The following is a 14306-nucleotide window of genomic DNA, read 5'->3' as shown; positions in this document are numbered from 1 at the left end:
TCTTTTTACCTTCTAAAGCCTGTCCTATAACCCAGCTTCTATCTATCACTGCTCTCAGGTCTTGAACGAACTGTCTTTTCTCTAGCTCAACCAGCCCTATAAAAACCCATGAATAAGTAGATATGGTATTTATAGTAGCAGTGTTAACATGTTTCCGTGTTTGTAGCTCAGAGACAAAATTCACTGTGCTCACATAACTTGCAGCTGCTGTAACAAACAACAAACTCACCTTTACAGTTGCATTGCAGTGCCGAGCACAGCCCCTTCTTGGAAAACTCAGAACAAGTGACATGCTGGCCATGCCTGCATAAAAACAATTACGTGAAAAGAGTTCCTGAAATGAAGCAAAAAAAATATGCTGAAATATTACATATTGCATTAAAGAAGGATAGTTGTTTTGCTAAGATTTAGGTTAAGAAGACACTCAAAAGCAGGTTTACAGCAATATTGATTGGATGCCAGATTACGGTGGGGTGGATTTCTCGCACCTCCAACTTTCCAGGATTAAAAGGCTACATCGCACCACATGGTTATAAAACAGAAAGGCCTCACTGAGTGATTTAAAATTGATGCGTTCCCAGGTTGACGAATCCACACTTTCTGCATGGTTGCATAAGAATTGCCCACTCAAATCAGCAATGTGCTTTGAATGCCCATCTCAAGGTGATATCTCAACAGCAGTTAGTGGGAGACAGTTTCAGAGGCCGCCAAGAGATCTAAAAGGATGACCACCCGACACCAACACAATTCTCAAATCATCGAGCAGAAAGAGGCCAAAACTAATGTTTTCTTATCTCAGCCTCTTATTCAGACCTGTATTATGTCCAGACCAGTGCGATCTTCTGCAAAGTGCCCAGGTTGAGCAAAAACTCAGTGCTCCGGGAGTTTGTTAGGGACTAAAGAAATGGATCAGGAATCTGCAGGTTTAATAGGGTTCAGCATTGCTGTTTTTTCTTCTTTGAAAGCCATAGCATTGCCTCGTTTTATGCAGTAGCAGGTTATCAGTACCCAAGACGAGAACTAAGCGAGGGTCACTGTGTGAACCCGAGCATTTACTAAAGTGAAAAGGGGGATATCTTTGGGTTGAGAAGGTAGCTGATTGCAAACCTGCCTATTTAAGAAGCACACCACAATAAAATGCCTTTAGCAAGTATTACAGCATAGCACAACATTTCATAACTAATGCAACACGCAGCATAACACACACTTTTCTTCTGCCTGCGCGAGTTTACAGTTTTTGTCTCCCTTCAATTTAAGTTATTGTTCTTATGTTGTAGCTTGAACACAGTATAATACCCTCGAAGCGGCGGGGATAGGGTGATTTGTACCACCGATGCTCCTTTCTATCAAAATGTTTTATTATGTAAAAGACAGGGGCCAATGGGTGTTAGTTGGTGGCACAATAAGGCGAGTTACGAACTAAGTGTCAGGATGCGCTTGACAGGCGAATCACCTGTCAGCATCTCCAGTGAGTGATTGCAAATGCTTTAGACTTCTTGGGAGTATTTGGGTTTTATTTACCCAGGTGGCCATTTAGCTTCACAATGAAGGTGTTTTATATACATGCAGTGTATAGACCACAAGGGACAGATGTATGTGCAGCTCTATGATCAACAAGGACCCCCTCACCTGTGACTGGACTTTTTAGTGCCTTGTCATAGGAACAGCCCACCCATTCCAGGTCACGTGCTCTGAATGGTGTCTACCGGCGCCAGGAGCTCAAGTCCCTTTGGGGACGATATTTATATAACTTCACTTCTCATGGACTCCATAGACACCTTTCTGTTTAGTGTCACCTATATGCGGCTGTTTCTTTTGTATCTGTGGCCTACATCACGCGCATTGTCTCCCTGTCACTGTGGAAAACTGCATAATAAAGAATCGCTATAGAGAAAATAAAATATACAGCTGTGTCACCTCAAATCCAACTCAAGGTGCCGGGGGCAATGCAGGCCTTGGGTGGTGCCCTCAGCGTCTTGGTTGGATGTAGGCGCCGCGTGTCCTGTCATCCTTCTACATGTTTTATTCGTTTTCACTGCTTTTGATACTGTTTTGCAATATGCCAGGGTCTGACTCTCAAAACAATGCAGCCCTTGACATCACTTCAAGGTCACAACTGAGCAAAACATCTGAACAAATGACAACTATAGGACCCTAAATGTCACACCGTTATCAAAGATATGTTCCCATCCACAGCTTGTTCCCTGACCTTGCCTATTCAGGTGACATTTTCACTTCTGTCGCTTTCTCAGGCCACACCTGAGGGGGAGACTTCTTTAGCCGATCAGCGTTATTTTCTTTCACCTGCATGCCATTGCTACACCTCTCTACGCATCTGTCCAGGGTCCCCCCTATAATGGACCTATCATTAGCACATCTGCGGTCTTTGGCCACGGCCCACGCTCTACAGGCAGTCACCACCTCACTACAATACATGTGGAACTATAATAATATATAACACAGTCATTTTTAGCTGATTTGTATATCTCTTCCGTTGGTCGTGTCTGGTAATCTTAGACCTAGTGTAATCCCGTCTACAATTTACAAAACTGCAAAAGGTAAATAAATAAACAACAGCAACAAACTACATGCAGCTTTACCAAAAGGAAAACAGTGCTTACCGTAGATATGGAATCATTGGGACACATGCTTTTATACAGTAGAGCACAGTTAGCACAGGATCCCTGAAAGACAAGAATTGATCACTTTCATAAGAATGTTGGATGTTTTACTGTTGTTCATAAAAGATCAAAAGTAATCCAGGCAACCAAAAAAACAACCCCCTGGGAAACCTGGTGCCTTTGACTAGAGTGTCACGGCCACCGGTGAGGTGGTCTCTATGGTGGATGTTTTAACTAAAGTATTGACCAATCAAGGAAAAAAGACAATATTATATTTTACATAAATGCTGAACTATTAATACTTTAATACAAATCCCTGGTTTGTCTCTGTTAGGGTATTTTCTCTTACTGCTTTCATTCTTTATGCAGAGTCTGTCCTCTGTTTCCAAAGGGGGAGTGAACCGCCCACGTTGAAGCGCACGGTGCGGATCCCAGCATGCAGGAGTTGTTGCCAAGGAATTCCAATTTCTCCAGCCTCCACGAGGTGATTCTTTGTCTCTGTATAATGTGTGCGTGGTGTAAAGTACTGTGACACCCTACACCTTTTTGAAAAATATATTTTTAGAAATATCAATAGGAGTACCTGGTGGTATTAAGGGCTGTGTTAAATAACAATTTAATAGTCATATTTTAACCTTGTCTAGATTTGGGTAATATTTAATTTCTTTGCATTTTAACCTAATTAGATCATTCCATTTGTGCGTAATATCAGATGCAGGGTCTGGGGGACCTGGCACTACAATACATTATCGTACCTTCCAGGTGCATTATATTAGCACACACTATAAAATTGGACTAGGCATGTTCATCATAAAGATGCGCCTACAGTGGGCTGCCTTTTAGCTATAACTAGGAATTGTATACAAGTAGAAAATATCAACATAAATGGTCTTTCTGAGCTTCAATATTGTTTGCATATGTACTGTATAATGCTGTCTGATGTTGGTTATGCTTTTATGGATGCTTTTATGCATTCAAATAAAGTTTACAACAACAACACCCTACACTGATATTAGTAGCGCTATACAACAAATGAAATGCATATGAGAGAAGGGCTATGTAGAGATGAAGGACACTGTTGGAGGGTGGTTGTAATGGTATCTGCGGAGAAAGAGGTAATTGGTGGGGTACCAAAAAAGACTACACACAGAATCGATCCATTGCATCATGGTGACTGCTTGCAAGTAGATGTGATGTAATCTAGGGCTTGTAGGCTACCACAAGAAGCGTCAAATTGGGTCTGCAGTGGCCTACCCAAATGCATCCTTGGACCACCCAAAAATAAGATCCTAGAAGTGGGCCTGCCTGAAAGTCTGTTTTCCTTCTAACTAAATAGTAAGACTTGCTAGGAAATGAGATCTAAAGCAGACTAGTTTCAAAGTACACCACTGTGATGTGTGAAGAAATTGTATAGTACAAAATGTATGTGTTGGTGCAAGAACGGAATTTCACATAACATAAAACATTCTTGCTAATGTGAACTGTAAACAATTATAACACAAGCATTAACCTTTTGAATGCTATGGGGATTTTTCCCCTGTGCTGGAAAATCATGATTACCATTATTCATGACGAGCTGGGCTCGTCATGAGCGTAGCAGGAGGCTACTGCATGACGAGCCCAGCTCGTCATGAGCGTCGAAGGGGTTAAATCCTGAGCTAAAACGAGGATTAGTCAGTGTCAAATATCAAGTCCAAAATTTCAAATACTCTTCGTTTTATTCTTCATTTATATTTCATTCTTTGGTAGAATCCAATCTTCACACGTAAAAAAGTAGACAACCGTTGCCAACACGTGTTTCGTGGATGTGCATTTTTGAATAATGTTTAATATGCAATGACTGGATTGCTTTTAATATGAATATTGACCCTTTTTCTGATTACCTTCCGGTTTTTCAGTGTTTGTTACTAACATTGTCCTTTGTTACTTGCTATCTGATATCTAATATCTGATCGTGATACTCACTCACTCCCATGACACTACATCGGGTTCGAATGGTTATGACACTATTGGATAACCAGTGGCCTTGCTTTTTGTCATATGGACAAGTGTATCATTTGTACACACACATCGGCACGGATTTGTTGATTGCATTCAAATAGAATTATTTAAATGTGATTTTAATTGGCCCGTTATATTTATATATTTTTTTGCGGCATGAATATGAATATTTGAGGATGTGATATATATTGCCTTGGATATGTTATGGGGTAATTTTGGTGAGAATACATGGTAGCGTTTTACATTATGGAACTTATTTGTATGTTTTTCCGGACCCTTTTTGATAACTATAAGATGGCGGCTGTTTTCACGATACTTATGGTAGTCCTATTTCTATTATACTTCTCGCGCTAGCCGGTGATAAGGAGTCAAACGGTATGGCGCTGTTGCTGCACGCCGCTGAACATTGGGAAACTCCTTTTCTTCTTGTCTCTGTACTCGGAGGTACGTTTGTGTTCTAAATAATATGCAGGACATCCTGATGTATTATTCGTTAAAGGACATCTTCTGTGTGTCCTGGGGGGTGCTGGTATACTTTTGGCTAGTTTATCCGGAGTATCTTTAACTTACAAAGTGATTTACTCTGTTTGGGCAACTCATCAGTTTGCATTTCGTATAAACAGCTGCTTAACTAATTCACTGACACTAGCCTAATCTTCGATATTGGAGATAGATAGCCAAAGACTTTTTTATAAAGCGCGTAAACGGTCAAACTTTTCATTTTGGGGTGTAATACCCCTTTTCGTTTGAGGAAGATTATTAACTATGGATATGTTTTTTGTTTGGTTCCCAGGATAAGAACCTATTCGTGAAGCGTAAAACTACTCAGTCCCTTGATATTGTGGACACAAATTAATTTTGGAAGGACTGGACGTTTTTTGAATTGGACATGTTCTTTGAGCTTGGATGATCCTTGGAATTGAGTGAGTGTACCATATACTTGTCACTATGACTGATATATTTATTAAAGGGACCATTATTAGGCAAAAGTACTCTGGTTTCTGTTTAAAGAGTTTTGTTGTCTACCTTGGAGAATCTCATTTAAGGACGGAATAGTGACCCTGTATGATCTTTACTTGCAGTACTGTTGCAGGCTATGGACTAGAACATTGCTTTTATTGCATCCATATGACTGTTTCTTGAGATTTACATGGTGAGCGAACATTTTGGTCTGAACAATATAATGTTTTCATTTGTACTAATATGGGTTCGGATTCTGGTATGTGTGCACCGTTTGGGAAAATTTTGGTTTATGAGTTTGATTGGATTACTGTTATGTTGGGTATTTATTCTTTTAACAACACATTAATTTTGTGTTATGTCTCCTATCTTTTGACTAAACACAGTATTCACTTCACTTGATGTGACTTTAGGTCAATAACACACTAATTTTGTGTTATGTCTCCTACCTTTTGACTAAACACACTATTCACTTCACTTGAGGTGACTTTTGGTCGACTAATTACGGCACAACCCCGATTTCGGGTTCTTTTCTCTTGGCTTTCTCATCTCACTTACCTTTCTCTTCTACTTCTGGTTTGTCGAATTTACGGATTGGAGTATTTCCTATCACCTCTAATGTATATAATTGCTTTATTAGGTAAATAGATCTTCAATGTCTTTGCAAAAGAATTTAATGTCTAAGTTAACTTCGAGGAGTTCTTTGTGCTATCCATCTATACTCTGTTCACAGCTATTACAGCTAGCTCAGCTTTAATTGTTGAACTGACGCCACTTTGTATATAAAACTGTTAATAGGTTTTTCTTTATCTATTTTGTGACATCTTTTTAAGTGGAGTGAAATTATGATTATATCTATTGTAATATTTACAGCCCTGACGAAGTCTTTTGGTCTTGACGACCTAGACGAAACACGTGTTGGCAGCGGTTGTCTACTTTTTTACGTGTGAAGATTGGATTCTACCAAAGAATGAAATATAAATGAAGAATAAAACGAAGAGTATTTGAAATTTTGGACTTGATATTTGACACTGACTAATCCTCTTTTTAGCTCAGGATTTAATGCTTGTGTTATAACTGTACAATTGTGGCCCATTCTGAGTCGCAGTGTTTTGACTCTGGTTGGGTGACCAGAATCAGATCCTTTGAGCTTACCTAATATTGTACCTTACTAATTAATACTTCCTCCCAGCGCAAACTACCCTCAGTCACCCGTTCCCTTTTGTTGTAAACTGTAAACAAGTCAGACAAAAAGTGTACAATTTGGTCACCTCTCACAAGTCTATGACTTGTAAACGTGGATGACCATCAGGTGCAGTATGACCTGACACTTCATAGTTGAAGTTTTATAATATTAGCAGATAGTTTGCTGAATTACCATAAATATGTAATGTAGAAACAGCAGACAAGTAGGACACTGATTGGATCGCAAGCTCGGTTGCTACTCTATCAGCACCATGTCAGCCAAAGCTGAGGAGAGAGCCCCCCTCTAAGCCTTGGTTCACTCCTGAGCTGAGGACTCTTAAACATGCATGCAAAATATTGGAGAGAGCATGGCGCTCCAGTGGCTACCCTACTGATAAACATGCTCTTAGTACCAAACAAAAGCTCTATTATGTGGCTGTTGGAGGGGCCAACGGCCAGTACTACTCTGCTCGCATTGAGCGGGCCAACAACAACTCTAAAGAAATCTTTGCAATTGTGCAGAGCTTCTTGACCCCTAGCGCCCAGGCTGCGGTTGCACCTGTCTCAGAGACTTGGTGCAACACTTTGGCGAAATTCTTTAGAGATAAAATAATTAGCATCCAAGAGACGTTCTCGACTTCTCCCAGGAAGCCACAGGGGCTGTATGGGCGTGGCCGATGGTAGAATCTGCCCCCACTTTTTCTGCATTTAGGTCTGTCGATCTCTCCAGCTCCCTCAAAATTCTTAAGACCCTTAAGTCGGGTTCACCTAATGACCCATGTGCAGCCAGGCTTCTGTCTGATGTGGCTGATACCATTAATTTAGAAGTAAATTTCAAGGTTAATAAGTCACTTCGTGAGGCCCGCGTCCCTCTCCACCCCTGAAAACTGATCTCCCTCTCCTCCCCATACACTGATCCCCCTCTCCTCCACATACACTGCTCTCCCTCTCCTCCCCATACACTGATTCCCCTCTCCTCCCCATACACTGCTCTCCCTCTCCTCCCCATACACTGATCTCCCTCTCCTCCCCATACACTGATCTCCCTCTCCTCCCCATACACTGCTCTCCCTCTACTCCCCATACACTACTCTCCCTCTCCTCCCCATACACTGATCTCCCTCTACTCCCCCATACACTGATCTCCCTCTACTCCCCATACACTGATCTCCCTCTCCTCCCCATACACTTCTCTCCCTCTACTCCCCATACACTACTCTCCCTCTCCTCCCCATACACTGATCTCCCTCTACTCCCCCCTACACTCATCTCCCTCTACTCCCCATACACTGATCTCCCTCTCCTACCCATACACTGCTCTCCCTCTCCTCCCCATACACTACTCTCCCTCTCCTCCCCATACACTGTTCTCCCTCTACTCCCCATACACTACTTCCCTCTCCTCCCCATACACTGATCTCCCTCTCCTCCCCATACACTGATCTCCCTCTCCTCCCCATACACTACTCTCCCTCTCCTCCCCATACACTACTCTCCCTCTCCTCCCCATACACTACTCTCCCTCTCCACCCCATACACTACTCTCCCTCTCCTCCCCATACACTGATCTCCCTCTACTCCCCATACAGTACTCTCCCTCTCCTCCCCATACACTGATCTCCCTCTCCTCCCCATACACTGATCTCCCTCTACTCCCCATACACTCCTCCCCCTCTCCTCCCCATGCACTGATCTCCCTCTCCTCCGCATACACTGATCACCCTCTCCTCCCCATACACTGCTCTCCCTCTCCTCCCCATACACTGATCTCCCTCTCCTCCCCATACACTGCTCTCCCTCTACTCCCCATACACTGCTCTCCCTCTACTCCCCATACAATGCTCTCCCTCTCCTCCCCATACACTACTCTCCCTCTCCTCCCCATACACTGCTCTCCCTCTACTCCCCATACAATGCTCTCCCTCTCCTCCCCATACACTACTCTCCCTCTCCTCCCCCGTACACTGATCTCCCTCTCCTCCCCGTACACTGCTCTCCCTCTACTCCCCATGCACTGATCTCCCTCTCCTCCGCATACACTGATCACCCTCTCCTCCCCATACACTGCTCTCCCTCTCCTCCCCATACACTGATCTCCCTCTCCTCCCCATACACTGCTCTCCCTCTACTCCCCATACACTGCTCTCCCTCTACTCCCCATACAATGCTCTCCCTCTCCTCCCCATACACTACTCTCCCTCTCCTCCCCATACACTGCTCTCCCTCTACTCCCCATACACTGATCTCCCTCTACTCCCCATACACTCCTCCCCCTCTCCTCCCCATGCACTGATCTCCCTCTCCTCCGCATACACTGATCACCCTCTCCTCCCCATACACTGCTCTCCCTCTCCTCCCCATACACTGATCTCCCTCTCCTCCCCATACACTGCTCTCCCTCTACTCCCCATACACTGCTCTCCCTCTACTCCCCATACAATGCTCTCCCTCTCCTCCCCATACACTACTCTCCCTCTCCTCCCCATACACTGCTCTCCCTCTACTCCCCATACAATGCTCTCCCTCTCCTCCCCATACACTACTCTCCCTCTCCTCCCCCGTACACTGATCTCCCTCTCCTCCCCGTACACTGCTCTCCCTCTACTCCCCATACAATGCTCTCCCTCTCCTCCCCATACACTGATCTCCCTCTCCTCCCCATACACTGATCACCCTCTCCTCCCCATACACTGATCACCCTCTCCTCCCCATACACTGCTCTCCCTCTACTCCCCATACAATGCTCTCCCTCTACTCCCCCCTACACTGATCTCCCTCTCCTCCCCATACACTGATCTCCCTCTCCTCCCCATACACTGCTCTCCCTCTTCTCCCCATACACTGATCTCCCTCTCCTCCCCATACACTGCTCTCCCTCTACTCCCCATACAATGCTCTCCCTCTCCTCCCCATACACTACTCTCCCTCTCCTCCCCATACACTGCTCTCCCTCTACTCCCCATACAATGCTCTCCCTCTCCTCCCCCCTACACTGATCTCCCTCTCCTCCCCATACACTGATCTCCCTCTCCTCCCCATACACTGATCTCCCTCTCCTCCCCATACACTGCTCTCCTTCTACTCCCCATACAATGCTCTCCCTCTCCTCCCCCCTACACTGATCTCCCTCTCCTCCCCATACACTACTCTCCCTCTCCTCCCCCGTACACTGATCTCCCTCTTCTCCCCATACACTGCTCTCCCTCTCCTCCCCATACACTGATCTCCCTCTCCTCCCCATACACTGCTCTCCCTCTCCTCCCCATACACTACTCTCCCTCTCCTGCCCATACACTGCTCTCCCTCTACTCCCCATACAATGCTCTCCCTCTCCTCCCCCCTACACTGATCTCCCTCTCCTCCCCATACACTACTCTCCCTCTCCTCCCCCGTACACTGATCTCCCTCTTCTCCCCATACACTGCTCTCCCTCTCCTCCCCATACACTGATCTCCCTCTCCTCCCCATACACTGCTCTCCCTCTCCTCCCCATACACTACTCTCCCTCTCCTCCCCATACACTGCTCTCCCTCTACTCCCCATACAATGCTCTCCCTCTCCTCCCCCCTACACTGATCTCCCTCTCCTCCCCATACACTACTCTCCCTCTCCTCCCCCGTACACTGATCTCCCTCTTCTCCCCATACACTGCTCTCCCTCTCCTCCCCATACACTGATCTCCCTCTCCTCCCCATACACTGCTCTCCCTCTACTCCCCATACACTGCTCTCCCTCTACTCCCCATACAATGCTCTCCCTCTCCTCCCCATACACTACTCTCCCTCTCCTCCCCCGTACACTGATCTCCCTCTCCTCCCCGTACACTGCTCTCCCTCTACTCCCCATACAATGCTCTCCCTCTCCTCCCCATACACTGATCACCCTCTCCTCCCCATACACTGATCACCCTCTCCTCCCCATACACTGCTCTCCCTCTACTCCCCATACAATGCTCTCCCTCTACTCCCCCCTACACTGATCTCCCTCTCCTCCCCATACACTGATCTCCCTCTCCTCCCCATACACTGCTCTCCCTCTTCTCCCCATACACTGATCTCCCTCTCCTCCCCATACACTGCTCTCCCTCTACTCCCCATATAATGCTCTCCCTCTCCTCCCCATACACTACTCTCCCTCTCCTCCCCATACACTGCTCTCCCTCTACTCCCCATACAATGCTCTCCCTCTCCTCCCCCCTACACTGATCTCCCTCTCCTCCCCATACACTGATCTCCCTCTCCTCCCCATACACTGATCTCCCTCTCCTCCCCATACACTGCTCTCCTTCTACTCCCCATACAATGCTCTCCCTCTCCTCCCCCCTACACTGATCTCCCTCTCCTCCCCATACACTACTCTCCCTCTCCTCCCCCGTACACTGATCTCCCTCTTCTCCCCATACACTGCTCTCCCTCTCCTCCCCATACACTGATCTCCCTCTCCTCCCCATACACTGCTCTCCCTCTCCTCCCCATACACTACTCTCCCTCTCCTGCCCATACACTGCTCTCCCTCTACTCCCCATACAATGCTCTCCCTCTCCTCCCCCCTACACTGATCTCCCTCTCCTCCCCATACACTACTCTCCCTCTCCTCCCCCGTACACTGATCTCCCTCTTCTCCCCATACACTGCTCTCCCTCTCCTCCCCATACACTGATCTCCCTCTCCTCCCCATACACTGCTCTCCCTCTCCTCCCCATACACTACTCTCCCTCTCCTCCCCATACACTGCTCTCCCTCTACTCCCCATACAATGCTCTCCCTCTCCTCCCCCCTACACTGATCTCCCTCTCCTCCCCATACACTACTCTCCCTCTCCTCCCCCGTACACTGATCTCCCTCTTCTCCCCATACACTGCTCTCCCTCTCCTCCGCATACACTGATCTCCCTCTCCTCCCCATACACTGCTCTCCCTCTCCTCCCCATACACTACTCTCCCTCTCCTCCCCATACACTACTCTCCCTCTCCTCCCTCGTACACTGATCTCCCTCTCCTCCCCATACACTGCTCTCCCTCTACTCCCCATACAATGCTCTCCCTCTCCTCCCCATACACTACTCTCCCTCTCCTCCCCATACACTGATCACCCTCTCCTCCCCATACACTGCTCTCCCTCTACTCCCCATACAATGCTCTCCCTCTACTCCCCCCTACAATGATCTCCCTCTCCTCCCCATACACTGATCTCCCTCTCCTCCCCATACACTGATCACCCTCTCCTCCCCATACACTGCTCTCCCTCTACTCCCCATACAATGCTCTCCCTCTACTCCCCCCTACACTGATCTCCCTCTCCTCCTCATACACTGATCTACCTCTCCTCCCCATACACTGCTCTCCCTCTACTCCCCATACACTGATCTCCCTCTCCTCCCCATACACTGCTCTCCCTCTACTCCCCATACAATGCTCTCCCTCTCCTCCCCATACACTACTCTCCCTCTCCTCCCCATACACTGCTCTCCCTCTACTCCCCATACAATGCTCTCCTCCCCATACACTACTCTCCCTCTCCTCCCCCGTACACTGATCTCCCTCTCCTCCCCATACACTGCTCTCCCTCTACTCCCCATACAATGCTCTCCCTCTCCTCCCCATACACTACTCTCCCTCTCCTCCCCCGTACACTGATCTCCCTCTCCTCCCCATACACTGCTCTCCCTCTACTCCCCATACAATGCTCTCCCTCTCCTCCCCATACACTACTCTCCCTCTCCTCCCCATACACTGCTCTCCCTCTACTCCCCATACAATGCTCTCCCTCTCCTCCCCATACACTACTCTCCCTCTCCTCCCCCGTACACTGATCTCCCTCTTCTCCCCATACACTGCTCTCCCTCTCCTCCCCATACACTGCTCTCCCTCTCCTCCCCATACACTGCTCTCCCTCTTCTCCCCATACACTGCTCTCCCTCTCCTCCCCATACACTGCTCTCCCTCTTCTCCCCATACACTGCTCTCCCTCTCCTCCCCATACACTACTCTCCCTCTCCTCCCCCGTACACTGATCTCCCTCTTCTCCCCATACACTGCTCTCCCTCTCCTCCCCATACACTGCTCTCCCTCTCCTCCCCATACACTGCTCTCCCTCTCCTCCCCATACACTGCTCTCCCTCTCCTCCCCATACACTACTCTCCCTCTCCTCCCTCGTACACTGGTCTCCCTCTCCTCCCCGGTACAATGCTCTCCCTCTCCTCCCCATACAATGCTCTCCCTCTCCTCCCCATACACTACTCTCCCTCTCCTCCCCATACACTGCTCTCCCTCTACTCCCCATACAATGCTCTCCCTCTCCTCCCCATACACTACTCTCCCTCTCCTCCCCCGTACACTGATCTCCCTCTTCTCCCCATACACTGCTCTCCCTCTCCTCCCCATACACTGCTCTCCCTCTCCTCCCCATACACTGCTCTCCCTCTCCTCCCCATACACTGCTCTCCCTCTCCTCCCCATACACTGCTCTCCCTCTCCTCCCCATACACTACTCTCCCTCTCCTCCCTCGTACACTGGTCTCCCTCTCCTCCCCCGTACACTGATCTCCCTCTTCTCCCCATACACTGCTCTCCCTCTCCTCCCCATACACTGCTCTCCCTCTCCTCCCCATACACTGCTCTCCCTCTCCTCCCCATACACTGCTCTCCCTCTCCTCCCCATACACTACTCTCCCTCTCCTCCCTCGTACACTGGTCTCCCTCTCCTCCCCCGTACACTGATCTCCCTCTTCTCCCCATACACTGCTCTCCCTCTCCTCCCCATACACTGCTCTCCCTCTCCTCCCCATACACTGCTCTCCCTCTCCTCCCCATACACTGCTCTCCCTCTCCTCCCCATACACTACTCTCCCTCTCCTCCCCATACACTACTCTCCCTCTCCTCCCTCGTACACTGGTCTCCCTCTCCTCCCCGGTACAATGCTCAGAAACAACAATTCAACGCATATCAGAATAGAGGTGCCGATATGTGCGAACTTGCTTGCTGCCTCACCAGCATGTAGGTGTGATTAACCCAACCTTCTAGAAGGCCCCGTCCAGCCCAGGCTCAATTTATATCTGTGAGAGTTGGGAGACTCAGGGGAGACAGACTGCTTTGGGGACGTGAGTCCCTGAGCAATGAATACAATAGATTTTCAAGATGAATAGTTTCAACTAACCCCCACTGTTTTTCTCTAAAAATGCGATTTTAAAACACAAAACAGAAGATTGTTCTACCATGATCATTTCGCTCTTTGATGAATCACATCTGTGCGGGAGAATGGGCATGATGGAGGGAGGAACCAGGACACCGTCCAGAGTGTAAATTCGACCATTGTCTGCAGCGACGTCTGCTTCCACAATGTTTAGTCCATTTACTTGAATTTTACCCTGTAAACAAATGGAAAACATGCCTTTCAGATATACATGTATCCATGCATTGTGCATAAAAATAATGCAGCTCATATTAAAAACAGATAGGACATTTTTGCCATTAGATCCTTTCCTTGGCAACACAGTAGTGCCTACTGGTATAAATGTTTTCTGATATCCCTCACAGCCT

The 14306-nt window shown here is 47.5% G+C and overlaps 1 protein-coding gene across 1 annotated transcript in view; it reads right to left on the bottom strand.

Annotated features, from left to right (window-relative positions):
• The window catches only part of STAB2 (stabilin 2), a 944658-nt gene that overhangs the window by 604652 nt on the left and 325700 nt on the right, over positions 1-14306 (bottom strand). The window contains exons 18-20 of the mRNA XM_078674824.1: positions 13982-14134; positions 2622-2684; positions 230-334 (exon numbers count right to left, since the gene is read on the bottom strand). Coding sequence (XP_078530950.1) covers positions 230-334; positions 2622-2684; positions 13982-14134 — 321 coding nt within the window. The remainder of the gene's footprint in view (positions 1-229; positions 335-2621; positions 2685-13981; positions 14135-14306) is intronic.

The sequence above is a fragment of the Lissotriton helveticus genome, chromosome 1_1 (genome assembly GCF_964261635.1).
Source record: "Lissotriton helveticus chromosome 1_1, aLisHel1.1, whole genome shotgun sequence".
In the NCBI taxonomy this organism is placed as follows: Eukaryota; Metazoa; Chordata; class Amphibia; order Caudata; family Salamandridae; genus Lissotriton; species Lissotriton helveticus.
This window is presented reverse-complemented; position numbering and strand designations above follow the sequence as displayed.